The 20,866-nt window shown below is 38.0% G+C and overlaps 1 protein-coding gene across 3 annotated transcripts in view; it reads right to left on the bottom strand.

Annotated features, from left to right (window-relative positions):
* The window catches only part of ZNF644 (zinc finger protein 644), a 56,205-nt gene that overhangs the window by 3,889 nt on the left and 31,450 nt on the right, over positions 1-20,866 (bottom strand). For 2 of the 3 annotated variants that reach the window (XM_075182396.1, XM_075182397.1), the window contains 2 exons: positions 4,099-7,054; positions 1,626-2,204 (listed from right to left, as the gene is read on the bottom strand). In XM_075182396.1, the coding sequence (XP_075038497.1) occupies positions 1,626-2,204; positions 4,099-7,054 (3,535 nt within the window). The remainder of the gene's footprint in view (positions 1-1,625; positions 2,205-4,098; positions 7,055-20,866) is intronic. The other variant, XM_075182398.1, reaches the window with a different exon arrangement.

Below are 20,866 nucleotides of genomic sequence, written 5' to 3'. Positions count from 1 at the left end.
AAAGGTGGTAAAACACACCACCAAACAGCTGTTATACAAAACATTTTATTCAGTGCCTTTTATGTTCATTACTCTGGATGCGCAACCAATAATGAAAGTTAATGATTTGAAGTTTCTTGCAAAAATCTTTGTGCTAAGCAAATGATCAACAAACTACAGATTTTGCTTACCACAGAAGAAAGCATTGCTACTCTACGGAACTGGCTTAGCATTAAAAGTTTATATCTTGTACAAGCACTGTATACCAATTACATCTGAGAACAATACAGGTAGCTAGACAATTGTACATGACCATTTCAATATCTACAACATAACACTAACATATGTTGGAAACACAACTTCAGGGCTTGCCATTACCTTGACGTTTGGATTTACGTTTAGCTGCATATGATGAACGGCCTCGGGCCTTCACAGGGTTTGCCATCAGACTTTAAAGTCAGGAATAATTCACCACTAACCTAACCAGTAAAGACACCTTTTACTTAATCTCTTTCAGATCCCTGACGCTTAATAATGACCAATGTTACATCATGTGCCGGTCATAATAATGAGAGTTCTAGAACACACAGCAGAGCTGTGGGAGCCTCATAGGTGGGACTCCGCACTCATCTGCTAGTCTTGGGCAGGGAATCAAATAGAAAGCAAAGAATTTCCTTTATGACTATATATAATTTAATAAGTTTAGTACAATTAGATGTAAAAACATAGCAATGTGTTTCATAACAAAAGATCTTTAATTTGACTATATTCAATTATTTTGTTCTGAATCTGATTTCTAATAAAGGAAAACACCCAATCCCCACTTGTGCCTAACACGGTGTAATGTTTATGATAGGCTATAAACAAATTCAGTGGGTTATGTATGCTACTACTTTGTCTAGTTTCTGTTATAGTTTTGGTCAAACTCAAATATCATCATACCATAGCCCTGAAGTGTACTGTAAGAGGATTCTCACAATGTCAATAAGTCCGATACGAGATCTTTGGGAAGAAAAAGGATTTTGGTTGAAAAATGCAAACAATGCCTTAAATGGCGATAAAGCCCTCAACAATGTACTGAAATAATGCTACTTTAATTGCCAAACGTCTACAAGTGAACACTTGGGATTAAAAACATTTCTGGAACTGAGCAGCCACAACATTGAAAACAGCTAGGAATGGGAATGTGGTCCCTGATTGTAAGGCCAACGACCTGTCCAACACGTGTAATGTTGTCCCCTCACACAACCCCAACCGGTTTAATTATTTTGCTTCAACAAGTCCTGGTCACTTCCTAATCCTGGCCATTGCCTAATCTGCAAAATGCTGATGGCCAGCAGCAATTCGCAGATAAATGATATATCCAGAAAAATGATATTACCAGTGTAGGGGAACAGTAAAGTAGGCAACAATTAATTGCATGGATTGAATCACATTTACAACCATTATGCAGGTAAAAGGCTATGCATTACATGTAAAGGGTGTTAGTATACAGTCAATTTTGAATGCATTTTCTGGAAAACTCTTGAGGGTAATGTAAAAATACACAATTGAGCCTAAGTTTTTAGAGAAGACACTAAAAGAAAAAGGCTAGTTTCCATTTAAATGCAGGATTAACACAAACAAAACACAAAGTATTGTCTTACCTGACTGCAAAGCAAAGTCCATGTTTTTTTGGGAATTGCACATCAATGAACAGTCTTCGTTTAGTGGATGAAGGCATTTCTGTGTGAACCTCTTTCTTGCAGTTTGACTGACCTTTTGAGAAGTTTCTGTGTTCTTTTCTTCGCCTGATTTCCTCATTTTTAGAAGTTCAATTAATGAAAGAGGTTTATCACCATGTCCACTTGTCTCTTCACATTCATTTAAGTGCACCCCTTCCTGCAACATTTGCGCAGATATAGCATTAGTTTTTAGGCCATTACGGTGTGCTTCAGGAGGTACAGCATTGGTTTTTGAAAAGTTATTATTGGAAGTTTTGTGTGCCGAGAAAGGCCTGGAAACAGTGCGCCTATTATTCAGAACTTTCAGGAGTTGCTCATATTTTTCTTCATTTTGCAGCATTTCATTCAGAACACAGATTGGCGATTTGTGCGCATCCCACTTTGTTTTGCCAAGTCTTTTTAGGTGACCTCGAACATGATTTGACAACCCAATTTTTGTGTCAAACCAGCCTCCACAGAGTGTGCAGGTGTGCTCAGAAGGACTCTCCGATTTCTCCACAACTAATGGCATAAAATAAGAAAGGTTAGCTCCTAAAGCTATTAAGAAACAAAATCTAAACTTAAGCATTGATCAATTTGAAGCCTCTTAAGAGATACTGAACATATAAAATATTAGGGTTTACCCAGATACTGTACCAAATCTGCAAACAGGTAAACTTCTGATGTGTTTGTCAGAAGTATATAAAATCCACATAAAAATTAGTAATTGTGAAACTGCAAAATCCAAAATCTGAAAATGGATTTGAATGAACGAACTCAAAATAAGTTCAATCTCAGTACTAGGCACAAATGTGCTGAAACAGATTCCCCTGTGAACACATCTACATTGCTATTTCTATCCATTACCCAGATCTTATTTTCATACAGACATGTAGGGTTTCACACGTCTATCATACCATAATCTATTCTCTCTAAATATATGGTGTAGGGATTATATACCAAAATTGGGAGCTATACCTCTGCATAGGCAGAGCAGTGAAATTACCAGCTATAAATGGGAAAAACTAAAAAAACTCGTTATAGGAGAAAAATCTCAGCCCTAACACCCCAAATGTTAAGGAATGATATATACGAATGCCTTTATTTGATGTCCTCTTTCATTTTGTATACGCCAAGTAATTAGATCTTGCATTGTAATGAGTAGGCCTTTTAAGGACAGTGATTGAGGGACAGCTGCAGATGTCACTTGACTGATATTATGTTGTCCTTACATTCCCACAGATATTCGATCAGGTCTGGCCAATCTAACCTCACACAGAACCACACATAGTAAAATGGTAGTTTGCAGTGTAACATTTATTTTGCGAGTATAACAGGGAAAACACACTATATAATTGTGTGTACTGAGTTCCCAACTCAAATGCAGCTTATTAATGAACACTTTTTAAGAACTACTGGTATAAATTGTAATTTGAAAATACTTATAAAAACATAAGAAAATTTCACTATTGAATGAAGAATGAATTCCAGATTGTTGCTTTGTCCCACACCATAGATCACTTGCCTTATTGTCCACCTTCTCAAGAGCCAATATAATGAATAACCTAGAGAAAAATTACAAATTGTTTTACTCAGCTCAGTTTGGTTATCGTTAGGAGGCTGGTGCTTTATTCTGGTCAGGGGGACTGTTTGAGATTTCTGCACACCAAGATACACCACAATACTCTCGGAAGTCTAACAGTGGCCATAAATGGTACAGATCTTTGACGCTCAGGGATGAGTAACAATCACAAGTTTCCAAACCAAATGAGGTCCAGCCAATCGTCCCTAGGTTTGTGTTTGGGTTATTCGTGCAGTCAAAAGATGACCAAGCACACATGCCAATAGAGGTTATCTTCTGTGATGCCCGATAATGAGCCTATCGACTTTGATAGTTACATTATCTACCATAGTGATCCTTTGGGAAAAACACTGCAATTTCAGGCCAATTGCCTAATCTCGGCTGTGATAGCGCGGCATGTAGCCAGATTTAATTTTAGTTGCAGTTTTATGACACAAGCGCCTGTTAACCTCAAATCGTGGTGTTCCTTAGCGGAAAGCCAATATGCTGCAGAATAGAGAAGGGAAATACATCAATCAAATGTTAATTGTTTTTAAATGTACTGGCTGTTAAAGTTGTTTGTGTTGGTGGTATGTCCAATTAAAAATAAAAGAAGTGGCAGTGGTAACAAGTGATCTCTATTGGGACAAAGCATAGCTATTATAATTAGTATTAGCTATGGGTCTGTTTAGATTATAAGGAGACTATTTTCTCTCATATTTATACATGCATACCACAATACTCAATATTTTACTTCATCACCCCATATGTGCAACCCAATAGAATTTTCGAGGGTGTGTGTAAACACACAATTAAAGAGAAATGAATAAAAAGACAAGTGTTTGAATCACATACCTTTTCTTACACGTTTGGTTGGTGTTCCATTTCTCTTGAAGTGCTGCATTTTATCGCTTGTTGCTATTTGTTCTGGAGATACCACGTGGCGAGCTTCGTAAGTTAAGCCTGCTCGATGTAAATGTCCACGAACATGATTTGATAACCCAACTCCTGTTTCAAAAGTTGCAGGACAGTATGGACAGGACTTCTTTTCAAGAGTCAAATCACTCCAGTGGAATATAGAACTGTGGCTCGGCAACACAGAGTCTGCATTTTCTGTATTATCAGCACCAGACATATCATGCAAATAATCCTCCTCCTCACCGTCTTCATAGTACTCAAAGTAAAAGCCATCATTATTATAGTGCAAGCTCTTGTCTTCACTATGTTGATCTTTCATTTTGTCTTTGAACATTGGGTAAACCGCTTTTTTTACTGGACTGTTATATGTATCATCTGGTGATTCTGTGCTATAATCGCAAAGGTCATTATTCTCCCATTCATCATAGTCATCCTTTTTTTCAGATGAGTCAAGTTTCTTAAGTACGACATAAGTCATTTTTTTAAGGCAATCAGGGTAACTATCCATGTCTTCTTCTGTGACCGACTGTTCAAGATCTGATTTACGCACCCTTTTGACTGCTACCCGATCTTTAAAACCAACAAGTCTGCCCGGATGGCGGTTATGAGGATCCATAATTAAGCATTCTTCTTGAAGGTTTGGTGATTTTGAAAGCAAATGTAAAGAATTGCCAGAATTGTCATCTTCCTTTTTTAAACTCAGTGGGTATACATCATTTGATTTCTTTAAAGATTTGTAGCTATCCCACTTTTGACTGTGTCTGTAGGCATGGTTCACCCTCGCATGCTTTTGCTTCATCTGAAAATACCTGTGTTTTTGGTCATTGCTAGTGAAAAGTAGAGCTTTATTTGGTGAAATTGAAGGACCACATACAACAGATTGGGCAGCACTTTTTCTAGCTTTTTGTATTTTGTGTTTTCTGTACAACTTTGTAAATGTGTTGCTTTGACCAATGGAGCTATATGGTCTTTTCATATCCTGCTTTAAGACAGAATTCTTTGGAAAAGAAGAGGGTTGTTTAACAAACGGTTTAGTCTCAGTATCACTATCTAGGAGTTCACTATCTGAGAAATGTTCTTGTTTAAGTATAAGAGGACCATTAAACTGGTTCATGGAAGATGATGGATGTACATATTCAATGTGTTTTCGTAAAATATTACGGGTAGATGTGGTAAACGGACACATCTTACAAATAAAGGTTGCAGGTTTTTTAGATGAAAGGAAAAATGAAGTTTTCAAGGATTTTTTCTGATATTTCCTCTGGGAGAGATCTGAAGTCAAAACAGAACATTTTACCACTGCTCCATGAGCAATGCCCTTATGACACTCCAATTCATTTTCTGTAACGGCCATAAAGTTGCACTCTTCACAACAGTAGTATCTTTTGTCTTTCTCGTGGGTTTTGGCATGCTGCACAAAAGTCTTTGGACAGTTGGTTCCAAATACACACTGCGGACATTGCAACCGAGCGCTTCTACCTTCATCTTGGAGCTCTTTCAATTCCCGGATTTCCTCCATCAGTTTCTGTCGTCGTTCCTGGTGAATAATCATATGTTTAAGAAGTGAGTTACGGTCTCTAAATGTTCGCCCACATTCCCTACAAGCATATGGTCTTGGAACATTAAGGTGCCGAAAGTGATTATTGCCATCCAAATGATACATCATGTGCCTATGAAGGTGTTTCTTCTCCCTAAAATTCACATTGCATTTTGTGCAGGGATAAAAAGATGGCTCTTGATCACTAGTGCATGTTGGAGGAGACTGAGAATCACAACTTTGGACATCACTGGGAAAGAATGAGTCAACATGAATGGGTGAGGTTTCCCCAGAGTAGTCACAAACTGGGCTATAGATATAATGATTGATAGCTTCTATAGCTTCTTTTGGAAGATGTTCTTCCGAGTCATCAAGACAAGATTCAGATTTTATGTTCATTAATTCATATTTGTGTGGAGCTATCACTTGCTCTTCATCACTCTGTTCCATGACACCTATATTTAATAGCTTTGATTTCTTGGAAATATAATTTATATCATTATAAGCATCTTCTGAATAGCAACGAGTTATCTTACTACCATCCATTTTTCGCTTTCGCTTTTTTTCTACCCTTACAACACAATTCTTTTCAGGCTCTTCTGTTTTGTCATTATTTACCAAGCCTCTCTCGGTACTCAAATTAACTTGTTTTCCAGCTACAGATTCATTGGCACCAGGGCAACCTTGTGTCTCATCATATACCTCTTTACCAGGTAACATTTTCCTATCGTTACACACGTCGTCTACTGACCCTACTAAAGTGCTATCCAATCTGAAACTATTCCCATTAGATGTTTCACACCCAACAGAAGAGGAGGTAGGAGGTTTAAGAATGGAATGGGTTTCTTTCTTGGCATGTGCTACATCAGGTAACAAGAATAAAACTTGCTGACTTGACATATGTACAGTGTTCTTTGCAGGTTGCTGGAGATCATAAACCACCTTCAAAGTTGAACACAAATTGGTTTGTGACCCCATAGGTTGGTCTGTGGTTAATGAAATACTGTCTGCATTCAGGATGGAAGTCTTATTTGAGGAGTGTGAAACTGGTCCATTATTAAATCCTTTAGGCAAGGTACAGTTTTCACTAGAGACAGTGGGAGCACCATCATGTGATAAGCGAGAACCCTGGACTTTGCTTAAGGCTTTTTCAGAGCTGTCCCTTGATAGTTCTGGCACAGTCAATGAACTACTTTTCTGAATAGATGATTGACTTGCTTGTATTTTCTTAAATACTACATCATTTTCCTCAACAGAGTTGAAATTGGTTTCCTCTTTGAGGCGTTCATGAACATCAGGACTTTCAGCACTTATCTGGGACTCCTCCATATTGTTATTTTTCCCATTAAACAATTTCTAGAAAGAAAAAAAAAAGGCTAAATCACACGCAAATATCTAAGTATTCAAGACAATATAGTGCAGTGATTTCAAACAGGCTTCTCAAGGCATTCTATTGATGTAGTGCTAAAATGTATTTTGCAATGCAAAAATGTAAACAATTTGTTTTTGTAAAAGCAAATCTAACATTCAGGTAGTAATGCACACACTGGAAAAAACTCAGCTGGCTACGGAAATAAATGTAAAAAACCAAAAAACACAAAAAGAAAAAACACCAAAAAAAAAAAACCTGTTTGCGTTGCTGGCGTTCTGTATGCACGCATATGCATCTAGCACGTAACATGCCAGTATGCAATATATGAAACGCATGCAAACTCAGAGCGTTTATATGCATTTTGTACTTCTGCTTTAATGCAAACTGCAACACCAATTGTTAACTAGCCAGAATATTGTTTTATAAAAGCAAAATATTTGTGCTTTTAGATAACTTAAAAATTTATGGTGACCATTATTTTCTTCCACACAATATGTTGCAGAGTGCGGCCGTGCAGATTCATTGTGGCCTACTACTTTTTTTGTTAAGCGATTCTGCACTTGTTACATCTAATTAGGGGACATTACTTAATGTATACCTATATAATCCTGCCATATAGAAATCTGCATAATCTTGCATCACAGTTTGCGAGCTACCGCTACTTTCTTTTGCACATATCAGAGTCTTCTGATATAATGTATTGCTCTAACAATATTGTACCTGGGTCCTCCTTACACCCCCCACCCACACACGTAAGCTGAAGGAAATGTTTTTTCTGTATTAATGAACATATTAATGTTAACATGTAAAACACATTTAGACATGAAGAATAACTGGCCCTGGTGGTCTAGGGAAGTGTTTCCCAAACCCAGTCCTCAATTACCCCTAACAGTGCATGTTTTCCATATCTCTGCTGGAGCACAGGTGTAGTCATTATTGATTGACAGATCCACAGGTGGTACTAATTGTCTCACTTGTGACCTGGAAAACCTGCACTGTTAGGGGTCCCTGGAGATTGGGTTTGGGAAACACTGGTCTAGGGTGCCGCTGGTCCAGCAAAGTTGTACGGCTTCTCCTCCTGTCCAGAAATCTGAGAATAGAGTGTGGCAGTGCTGGGGGACCTCACTCTCCATTTTGAAAGGGGGTTTCCATACTTACGGACCACTCTATACTAAAGGAAGAAAACATTCGCCCTCCTACCCAGCACATAATGCAGCATGTGTTGGAAGTGTTTTTCCTACTTTAATTTCTAGTAAATATTAACCCTTCCCCGCACCCTCACCACACTATATTTAGTAGGGTCCCATCACAACTAGATATCCAGGAGTTTTTCTGGGTACATATGGCACTGCTCAGCTCTTTGTACAATTTATATTGTTGTATTTATTTATAGGCTAATGTAAAGTAAAAGTAGCAAACCCCCTTCAAAAAAAAAAAACAAAAAAAAACTAAAAAACGATTTTGAAACTGGGACTGCTTAGGTCTTAATTGCGGGTCTGAAAAGCAAGTTAAAAACTGTATTCCAGTAAATTATACAGGCATTAGGGGGCAAAATATTTTCACGTCACTCATCATATGAACAATAAACAAAAACCTTTTATACCCTGAAGGAAGCCATACACAAGAAACATGTTTTACTTTTTAAGCGTGCTATAAAAATTAAACACTTTCTGGAGTAATATATGCCATTTGATTTTACTTATTAAAAATACTTAATCATGGGTGATTCACTAAATATATTTACAATCCAGCCCTAATTAAATGTGCTAACTGCGCAAATGAATTCATTTCTGGTGTGTGACTTCTCTTGAAGACATCAGGACTCCCTGCAGTCTATCGGAGCCATCTTTTCAGTGACAGAAAAATGAAAAAAGTTTTACTCAATTTTATCACTCCAAAATAGTGCTAAAGAAGCACCCATTAGGACTGGCACAAGCTAGAAATGGACCACAAGTAGAATAGTGTTCAAGAACGAGCAGAAACTCTCCTAACTTTAAACTCATTTTATGTCTTTGTACAAAAGGATGGAGAGAAAAACTGCATGAAAGGAAAGTCTGTAAAGTGGAAACTATAAAGTCTATGTTGCAACTTATTATGAACCAGAGGTAAATATATGCTCACTCCATTTTAGATGATATATTAGCGTTTCTCAACAGGAAGTAATGTTGCTAACGAAGTGGTAAATTCAGTGTTAATGAGTGGCTTCACTTACCACCTCAGAGGTAAAACCTTACATGCTCCATCCATCTGTTATAGTGTTAGAGGTTTCAAGAAAGAACAGACGCTTCCCATTTAAAACAAGTTTACTGGTGCCCCTGAACAGCAGGGTGACAAGCTACAGGAATATCAGGTTCTTTGAAAATACACTTCTATTAAACTTGCATCAGCAAATGAAAACCATATATTATATAGACAATGAAAACAACAGTGTTGTACATGTAGAAGAAAGCTTTAAATGCACTAAGATTTTAGATAAACAATCTAAGACATTTGTGATTGGTTTTTGTCAGTTTACACTGTTCTATTCATAAACAACCAGGAAAAAAAAAAGAAAATATAAATTTTTTAGTAAATAAGCAGTACATTCTCAGCCTGCTCATCTGCATGACAATTTGACTCAATGGAATGTTAAGTGGGCAGTAAAGTGTATGGCATGAAGAGCTTTAGTTTAAGTTTGATTGGGCTCTGGATATTTGAGGAAGGGAGGCCTCTGGTACAGAAGAGGGTGGGGAAGTGTCCACAAGTAGGCAAACCTTTTAAATCTTTTTAGTTCATGACATGCACTTCTCTTCTAGTCTGGTATAACTGTGGCCAGTCATCCAATGTAACATTTAAACTACTAGCACACACATTTTCAATATCTCACAGCAATGTCAATGTACAACTGTTTTTGCTGGTTAAAGCAGCATAAAGTTCCTGCCCGCCACCCCCTCCCTGTAGGTTAGGTTCACATTGGGGCTAAAACCACACCTGACCACAGCTTATATACAATGTTTTTCAGAACTTCACAAAATCAAATATTGTACGGAAGAGCTAATGTAATAAAGTTTAAAGTTTAAATCTAGCCTAGGAGTAGTTATGCTCATCCTAAATCATGCCAAATCTATTATTGGTTATTAGCTTAGATTAATCAAATTTTAAGACTTGACGAGGACTAGATGATTGTTAATTATGCTCTCACATGTAAAAACGCAGATATGAAAGAGGCCGTACTTTCATTTTCACATGACTAACTAAAATCATCCATTGCTTCTATGGAGTGTGTCAAAAGGCTGGTGCTGGATGGAAACAGAGGGGAAACATTTTAAGCTCCAGGGAATATTGTAGAGGAAATCACACCAATGTCACATTTACCAGACGTCCCTGGCTTTTAAATCCCCAATGCAAATAGCTTTTAAATTGGGAATTCATAAGTGTCCTGTAACAGTGGGACACATCTTCCTACATGAATTTCTTCAGAGTTTTAAATTGTTTCCCCTGCCATAAGACAGTAACGACAATTAGATACACTAATAGTGAAGCGCCTCAATAAGAAAGGAACTGGATATCATAATACAGTTGTCGGTCACATAAAGCATGACCTTTAGTGGAAGGGGTATATACCTTGATTGGTATGGAAAATATACAATTCATGGCCTGTGGGATTTGACCAGTCTGGACTACATTGTACTCTAGTCTATCAACATTCTCTGCACAAAGTCTTTGCTTGTTGACGGATTTCATTCATACTTTCCATTACCAAAGGATCACTGACAAAACCAAAAATTGAAACAAAAAAATTGCTGGTCACAACCAATATAACTTTGTATGGCTGTTCAACATACAGCATAAGCTGAAACACTAAGTATTTTGAAAGAAGGCAACAAAAGGTCAAACCTTTCTATGAAATAAATAAATGACAGATCACTGAAAGGCCTCAAGCTATTCTTAGCCACAAAATTTTCAACATCAGTATTATTGCAAACTATCAGCACTTGCTATAACACTCCTGTACACTAAACCGTGAGGTTACTACTGAAGAAATGAGGTGATAATTGCTGATTAACATAATTATTCTATAATTCCTTAAAGGATGCAGATCAGGTCACTCAAATTCAGCTTCAATGTAACCTGTCAGCCAACATATGCTGTCCACCATCAGTTCTTTGTACATTATGCAAAACGTTTATCATATTGAATAAAGATTTTCTTATCAAGTAATTATTTTCACAACAAAGGAATAACTTTTTCACCACTAATATAACAAACACTAAAATGGAGAATTCCAGTTAAATTGATTATTTATTTTTTAAATATACACAGTTCCCCCCCATTCTTTGGACCAGCAGAAAAACCAGGGACAAGCGCCAGAAACCGCAGCTGTTAATCGTGTATTTACCTATGCCAGCGCCACTGGTATTAAATTTTGCCAGTTGGAGGACCAGCTCACTCAACCAATATACTTAAGGGCAAAGCACCAGGGGATTGTTCAGACAGTGGCAGAACTGGGAGGGGTACGAGGAGCATTTTCTGGCACAATATTTAATATAATGACGTAGTATACAGTGTGGTATGCAAGTAACTTATATTAAGGCATCACGGTGGCTAAGTGGTTAGCACTTTGCCTCACAGCGCTGGGGTCATGAGTTTGATTACCAACCATGGCCTTATCTGTCTGGAGTTTGCATGTTCTCTCTGAGTTTATGCGAGTTTCCTCTGCGTGCTCCGGTTTCCTCCCAAACATCAAAAACATACTAGTAGGTTAATTGGCTGCTATCAAAATTGACCAGTGTCTCTCGCTCTGTCTGTCTATGTTAGGGAATTTAAACTGTAAGCTCCAATGGGGCAGGGACTGATGTGAATGAGGTCTCTGTATAGCACTGCAGAATCAGTGGCGCTATATAAATAGATGATGACAGCTTATGCAACACATTTACCTGGCCTGGATTCCCTAGGTTTTAAAGGTTGCCTACCTATGTGGATTTTTTTCTTAGGGTTTAAATGCAACAAAGTACTATTCTAGGGCGAATTGTTTGGATATAAAAAGTGTACACAACTTTTTTGAAATTGCAGGGTTTTTGATAATGATCTAAAGCACACATACAAGGCAACCAAGGACTGGCTTCAAAAAAGAAAGATCACAGCCTGGAAATGGCCCAGTCAGAACAGACCTCAATCCCATGGAAAATCTGTGGACTAACCTAAAGAGAGCTGCGAACAAGAGAACCCCCTCGCAAATGGTTTCACTTTTGGTTTTTCTGCTGAGAAGAGTAGGATAAAATTGCAAAGTTAAGGTATGCAATGTTGACAGACTTCATAAAAGACCCACTGCTATACTAAAAGCAGAAGGTGCTTCCACAAGATTATTAGTTTAGGGGTGTGCACACTTCTTTAACAAGGGTCTTTTAGGTTTATTTTCACTTCAATTTTGTAGGTTTAGAGGTCACACCAAAGGTATGACATTATTTATCTTGATTTCAGGCTTTACATCACAAACACCTGCAATTCCAAGAAGGGTGTGTAGACTTTTTAGATCCACTGTATTGCCTTTGCTGCATATGCTCAGTCTACATCCCCCAACGAATCACAACCCTGAAGTCAGGTATGAACAGAGTAAGGTGAAGAGCTTCTTGCACTACTCTATGCAAACGGCCAAACAACAACCTCAAACACAACATGCTATATTTTAGTAAATCTGAAGATTACTGCCTGGTGTTCTATATTAATAAGCAAAACGGCTGAATGAAAATCTTGAACATAATGTATTACAAAGTAAGCAATAGGATTACAAAACATTTTACATGTGTGTTTTATACCCTTAAAAGTTTTCAAAAAAAGAACATTTACACTGGAACTGAAACATTAGCATACTTTATTTTATTTAAATCACATTACCAAATGAATACATTTTTGCAGCTGCAAATAACCAGCGGTTTCCTCTAGCTGTGATTCAACACTCATTAAAGCTGCTAACAAGTTTTTGCTTATTACTGCTCAATTTTAAAGTTACATTTATCAATGCAGAGACATCCGTTTAGTATACACTTCAATAATTACCAAATCACACATTTATACAATATGAATTTAGTCACACTTCCCACAAACCCAACTTCTGCAGTTAACAGAGCACAGAAACATATAGATTTTTGGAGATGGGGGAGGGGGGGTTCAGATAGACCGAACTGTTATTTTGAACTCATAAGCAGAACCAACAAACACTTGTATTCCTTTATGAGTGCATTCACTACACAGCAAGTTTGAATCCCCCATCTGGTCCTCTCCATTATACTGAAAGACTGTTCAGCAGTCTGATGCTTTGTACCACTGTAATACGACCTGTACAACTAAAGCGCTACATGCAGGTCACCTCAATTTACTTCTGCATACCGACTATTGTACTAAATTTCAAGTCCAAAATCCACACACCATGTAACACATTTCTATTTTCAGCTGACCTGCTACCCTCCGAGGTCCATTACAATCGATAATGTGTCACTTAACACAGGGTGGGACCTGGCCATCAAACTGCTCCAACTTCAGGCTTAATGGATGTTCTACCCCAATACCTTGCACACCAAGGAACTGAAAAAGAAACTCTCTGGTTCGTCATTATGAGGGTCTGTGTGGAGGGATTTACATATTTTCTCCCAGACAGGGTTTGTTTATATGGGCATGTTAATGTACAGGGTTGGAGAATTATGGGTGTGGTAGATTGGATAAAGCAAGCTGCTCAAACTGAACTGCTGCTTTCAGGGTTCCTTTTACAAGAGTTATAAATTAGAGATCAAGGTATATATACGGATGGATCTAGATAATAAACTTCTATCTTTTCTGTTCTAGCTTTACTTTGTTGTTTACATGCTCCACCATGGAGCACAAGGGGATGTCTAAGGAAGTTTGTTTATGCATCTGTATATGCAGTTTGATAATGCAAACACAAGTCACTTCAGCCAGATTTTTGCATGGACAAGAATTTAATGACACAGATATTGAGAATATGTAGAATGTGTGTGGGATTTTTTATCACTGCCCTACCACACGCAGTTATATAATGGAGTGTGGTAGGGAGGGAGAGTCAGGGCACAAAAACAAAACTAGATAACACACACACACACGCGCTGGAACAATGACGCTATAGTTCACTGCAGAAATAACCCTAAAGTGGGTTATTTGACTATTAGCACTATGAATTTGGCAACAACAGCAAATGACACTGGAATTGGAGCCCACAAATCAAGCTGACAAATGCTTACAATTAGGATTATGGCTCAATATTACAATTTGATTTCATTTTTATCCATTTGTGAACAAACTTAAATAGCTGGTCACACACCTCTTACATTTAAAATAGTATTCAATGTTTATTAAAATTAGTGTACCTACATCAGAAGGCCATTGTAACTTCCTCTTTAAAGCCACTCGGGTGTGCCCTGTTAATCTAGAATGCGCTTTATAACAGAGAAACGGCACACCTACTAGGGGTCCGGGTAGGGTTCAACTAGGAACAATGAGCCACAAAAAATAAAATGGAGACAGGAAAGCAAGAACATTCTTTACATTTTATCCAGTATTAAAATAAAATATATTTGCTGCTCCTCCCTGCATAACGGACATTTATTTTAATCACTACTAGGTTAGGGAAGTAGTAATATCAGTATGCATACCTAGCACACTGCTAGGAATAGAAACCATGGGATAGACCAGTAGACCCGTGTTTCCTTTCAGCACCTGCTTAACTAATACAATGCACTATGCTGTATTTAATAGGACATTATAAGTGCTAGACTGTGTCATGATGTGCTATGAAAAAGTTAAAGAGTTTCCAAGCAGGTTGGAAGCACTATAGACACTGCACACTCATTCCAGTGTTGGAATCACTGGAGAAATAAGTACAAATAAGAGATGCATGAGAAATGCAACATGTGGTATCTACAATCATGCCCGTGATAGCTCTGCTCTCATCTAGCAGCATCATAACAACTAGCAAAAGTGCAGCAGGTCTTGCTTTTGACAGCCTGCCTGACCACAAAGGAGGCATGGAAGAACTGGGTGGGGAGGAATACTTAACCAATGTCCAGCCAGCTTTTACAGATTGAGAGCGGCCATAGCCAAGAAGACCCAAAAAACATTAAAGTACATGTGAACACTTTTTACAACTTGCACCAGCATAACATTTCATTGCAAAGCTTGAGAGGTCCTCTTTAGATGTAGTTGTACATTTAAATGACTTGCCTGTCAGTAACATAATTTCCATAGTTGCAGCAGGTATTGAGTGCTCCTAATAAGGGGTGAGGTGGAGGATACAACACCTCTAAGCATCCATTCCATTCATTTAACCATCCATTTGAGCACAGGCTTTTCCTCAAACTCCAGGCAAAAGCTTGCACAATTCAAGATTATTTGACAAATAAGTGCACGCCACAGAATCAAGTGTTTTTAAATCACTTAAGAGTTCCAACATGGTACCTTGTTTAGTTTTTGTTTATGTAATATTACCCCCCCCCCCAGACTCATTTATTATTAGACCATGGGTTTAGTGTTATTCATGCCCAAATGAATAAAACACACAGAAATGTATCCTATATTAGTGCATAAGTTTATTTCTATTTATAATACCAACATGGTAAATTAATTTACCATATGCTTTCCAAATAGAATAATCAATTCTACATGAGAGTTAAAACTGCTGTGTTATTTTACTATAGTTAGCTTATTTTAAAATGTATATTACATTTTTAATGAGTAGATTGTAAGTAATGTGAGAAAGTTATTTTTATAGGAAAAACTGATGTTGAACATTATAAACTGAAGTGTGAAAGGCCCCCACTGCAAAAGAGTATGTGGGATAGTGCTGGCAATACATATTGATCTCACAAGCTTATGTTAGCTGTATACCCATTACAAGTAAAGGCTGAGGAGAGCTCAAAAGATCTCCATGGAAAAAGACCCACATCAGCAACCCGATGTGTCAGGACATATGAAAGGAATAATAGAGAGGATGTTTCATCTACTGGCTCCTAGAAGAGCTGCTGATGGATCTCAAATTTATTCCGCTTTAACCACTGTGCTCCGACAGCCATGTTTTCAGGTTAATGCTCATTAAGAGACATTTTCTGTAATTAGGTAAACACTGCAAACAACATTATTACATGTACATAAGTTATTTTTTTTCAGAACGCTACTATAAAGTTACAAGGCTGCTATGTGTTTATACAACAAGGTTATCTTCGTGAAAAGTCATGTTGACTTTTCCTCCGTGTTCATCATTCCAAACAAAATGAGCCGACAAGAGGCACAACTTCATAATCTGTGACACAACATGTATTTACAACAAAATATATTCATCAGTTTCAGATTTCTTTACTAGACCGGGGTTATCCCTCACAATCTCTATAAACATGTTTTGTTTTGTTTTTTAAATAGATCAACAAATAGCGCCGCTTTTTTAACATAAATGTGGCCCTCTTCAATGTCAACACTTGGCCAGCAATAGAATAGACCTTTCACAAGACATGGACTATACTGCCACCATGTGGGCAATATAAAAGTAGAACTATAAACCATTTATCAGAGCAGAAACAAGCGACAATTTTTTATTGCCAACTATACAAAGCTTGTGCACACAAATACAAATAAGAAACTGTTCAGATACATGTACAATGGTGCTACATTGATATTAATGAACTGGACATGCAAATCACTGAAAACATATGTTTATAGTTGCTATGTTTAGAGCTAAGAGAAAATTTAAAAAATAGGAGTAACAAGTAGCTTGTTGCAATTATTTGCAATTCCCTTCTGCATGTGCTATACCTTTATATTCAAGCACAGAAAAGTATATTATTGCTAAAAATGGAAAACACTTTTGATCATCAACCCTTTGCTTAGCATTTCATCCATGTAGCAATTTGATTGAGGACTCACTCCTAGGATGCATATAGTTTAGCAGAGATTCAGCACTAGGCCAGCTTATCCCAAAGGCCCTTTTGGTTTCAGTGCTACTTCACTACCCCCAGTTGTAGACATCAAGCTATTTTAATTGTACCTGCAACTAATGCGAGACCAAAAAGAGTATCCCAAGCACACACTAACCCAAGATTAGGCCTGCACTAGGCAGAGAGCCATTATATTGCACAATGGTTAGCACTGCTGCCTCACAGCAATGGGGTCATGTATTCGATTCTGACCAGGGTCATATCTGGGGGCAGTTTACGTGGGTTTCCTCTGGTTCCCTCCTACAGTTCAAAAACATGCTGGTAGGTCAATTGGCTTCTGAATGAAGTAACGGGATGTGAATGATTAAATATTCACTGTAAAGTGCTTTATTAACCTTTGTAATTTGTAGGTGCTATACAAATAGGGCCATGTTCATGTGAAGCCAACTCATGCTGTTCTTTGCTTTATACCGTTCTGTGTTACTATCATTTGCTTTATATTGTGTACCATTATATACAGCTCTTTACTACTATAAAATACCAGTGATGCCTTGTGTAACTTCGTATACTTTTATAGTAAACAATCCATAACAGTAAGCAAATAAATTCCATTAGGATCCTACGTTTTATGGTAACTAGATTTGTATTCTCTAGTGCGTTTAGTTTCAGAAAATAGGTTTAAGACCTCAGTAGTAGTACTAAGTGAAACACCTTATTCCTGTATGCTGTTTTAGCAATTTTACCAAGTACTATTCATGTGCATATACCTGCACATATGTGGAATCCAGCACAAATGGTCCTTTTTTTTATTACACTAAGAGATGGGGGTGGGTATTTAGCAAATTTATTTTTTTGTCTCATAAAACAGACATAGTAGTCGGGTTTGACTTCCCCATAGTGTCCAGAATGGGAAAAATTTACAGATTGTAAAAGATTGAAAGCTATTCTGACCATATTAGTAATACAATGTCATAGACTCCAATAAACAAAATTGGTAAACACTGTCTTATGAATTCTATTTCATATGACTAAAACAAACTATTTCTTTAAAGTTAAAGAAATGTGCAAATGGTGCTTTGATTTGAGGGTGGGGGTCTGGAGAACAGATTTAATTTTGTTAGTAACTGAAACAATTATATTTTCACATAAAAGAAAAGTGACAAAGCTGAACACCTACATGTGTAGACCACTGGAGGTCACTATAGCGCAAATGTCTGATGGTTTGAATACCATGTTTCTACAGATAAATCATCAATCAGCAACCCAAAAATAAAGATTAAGGCTGGTTGCCAAATATTGTCTTGACATAGGGTGCGTAACCAGCACTTCATTCAGACGGGTATCAGTCGGTTCTCGACTGGAGCGTCAATGGAGAACACGACACTAACATCCTTGTGTTCACTTCAAGCGAGTAAGCATGTTATCACAACTCTTAACCACATGCAGATGTGGGTATGAAGAACTGATAGGTTCCATCTCCATCAGCACATTTTAAACACAAATGGGAAACTGGACATGAGGTCCAGAAGTCGAGCAACAGCGTTGCCAGGTAAGCCGTTTGGCATACTATAGTGCAATTAACTGAATGGGCGAATTATAGCTTAAACTTTCTTTATAAAAACAAAATGTTCCGCTGATAACAGTTCCAGTTTAAAACGCGTGTCCTAAAATAGAGATATATAGATACACACACACTATATGGACAAAAGTATTTGGCCACACCTGTTAATTATTGAATTGAGGTGTTTCAAATCAGACCTGTTGCCAGATGTGTATAAAATCAAGCACCTAGACATGCAGTCTCCATTTGCAAACAAAATGGGCCGTTCTGAAGAGCTCAGGGACTTCAAGCGTGGTACTGTGATAGGATGCCACCTCTGCAATAAGACTGTTCGTGAAATTTCATCCCTGCTGGATATTCCACAGTCAACTGTAAGTGATATTAAAAAGTGGAAGCGTTCAAATACTTTTGTCCATATAGTGTGTATATAGACAGACACACACACACACACACAGGTTGGTCCATAATTGTGGAAACACCCTTTTAAAACAGAAATGAGTAAAGAAAAATTAATCCACTGCCTACATATATGATCTGGGTGTGTGGGAAACTTTTTAAAGCTTATGGAAGGTATGGCAGCCATCTTGGATGCAACTCGGTTTTTTTTTTTGTTTTGTTTAAAATGGAATGGTAATCATGTGACATCAAACAGATGCACAATTTCATAAGAAAAATAATGATGTTTTAACGCAACTTTATTCATTCTCTAGTTTTAACTGAGTTTTCTTTTGCAGGTAGTGATATTAATGATAATGGAAAGAACACAATATAATATATTAGGCACAAGTCTGGGTCAGGCATAGGATTTTTGCAATAACTCATTAAATACTGAATTTTCTTCAAGTGCATGACACTGCTAGAATGTACACTATATAAAAGTCCTTGCACGCACGGAAAAGATCAATAGCGATCATTGACAGTGGGTACAGTACTTAATGTATGGCTCAGAGTAGCCTTCACATTGGTTACATAGCACTAGTCAACACTATTCGTTCTTTACTAACTGCTGACAACCCCCATAATCCAACACTTGCAAGTGGGGTAAAAGGTGTTAAGACACATTGCATATGACCAGATTTCCAAACAAAAAGAAAAAACGACATTATCAATTCTCCCTATCAACCCTTAATTCACATCTACTGTGGGTGATTCTTAAGCACTGGGTGCCATTCACGTATATATTGTTTCTTTTGAGGAATACAACACCCCACACCTAAGCAGGTGTACATCACAACTAGAGATTTAGTGTAGACATACACTAATAAATGTTTATTAAATGAAATCAAGTGACAATTGAATATTTCTCCTTAAGGCATGCCTCTCAGCGGAACTTCTCTGAGCATACCTTGAAGGAAAAGTGGCAACTTGACTGATCAACACCTCAATGGGTGGGATACGTTATAAAAGGACACTGACTAATCCTGAAAAAACCTACCCCAACAGAATGACTCCGAAGGGCTCCTTTCGGACAAGGATCGATGACAACTGCTACCAATCACGAGGAATGAAGAATCCAGAGTGACTTACTGACGTCACTTACATCCGCGACGCAGTTATCTACTGCTGTTAAGGGGGTAATGTAAGTATGTGCTCATGGATAAACGACTTTAGAAAGCGTTGTAGATGGTCCATGCCCGCATACTTACATTACCTCCTTAACAGCAGCGTTAACTGCGTTGCAGATGTAAGTGACATTAGTAAGTCGCTCCGGATTCTTCATTCCTCGTGGTTGCAGTCGCTTTCCACAGCCGTCGTCATCATCGATATGAAGTGGGCTGGGATGAGCAGTTGAGTGCCCAGAAAAGGGAGCAGCTTGAGGCAGTGCCGTGGCCCTTTGCGACTCAGTTCAGTAGGAAGCCTGGTCGGACTTCCTTGGTGACCATCACCACCATGTGGACACTGGTGAGCATAGGCCAGTTAGGCAACCCACTTATTGGATTTCACTAGAGGCCAAGGAATATACAAGGGGGTAGAAGAGATGCTTGAGCTAGGGCTGATCCAGCCTTCGCATAGTCCGTGGGCATCCTCTGTTGTATTGATTCCCAAGAAGGACAAGACGATGCGGTTTTGCGTAGACTATCACTGGTTGAATGAGGTGACTGTGTCTGATGCCTATCCCCTGCCACAAATTGACGCTCTGTTAGACTAGTTAGCTGGAGCAAAGTATATTTCCACCTTTGATTTGAGCAAGGGGTATTGGCAGGTACCGCTGACACCCGAGGCTCAGGAACAGTCGGCATTCACCACTCCCCATCACCACATCCCAACTGTTCGAGTTTAAGTGCATGCCATTTGGGATGAAGTGATGGGGTATAAAAATA

The sequence above is a fragment of the Mixophyes fleayi genome, chromosome 8, assembly GCF_038048845.1.
Source record: "Mixophyes fleayi isolate aMixFle1 chromosome 8, aMixFle1.hap1, whole genome shotgun sequence".
Lineage (NCBI taxonomy): Eukaryota > Metazoa > Chordata > Amphibia > Anura > Limnodynastidae > Mixophyes > Mixophyes fleayi.
This window is presented reverse-complemented; position numbering and strand designations above follow the sequence as displayed.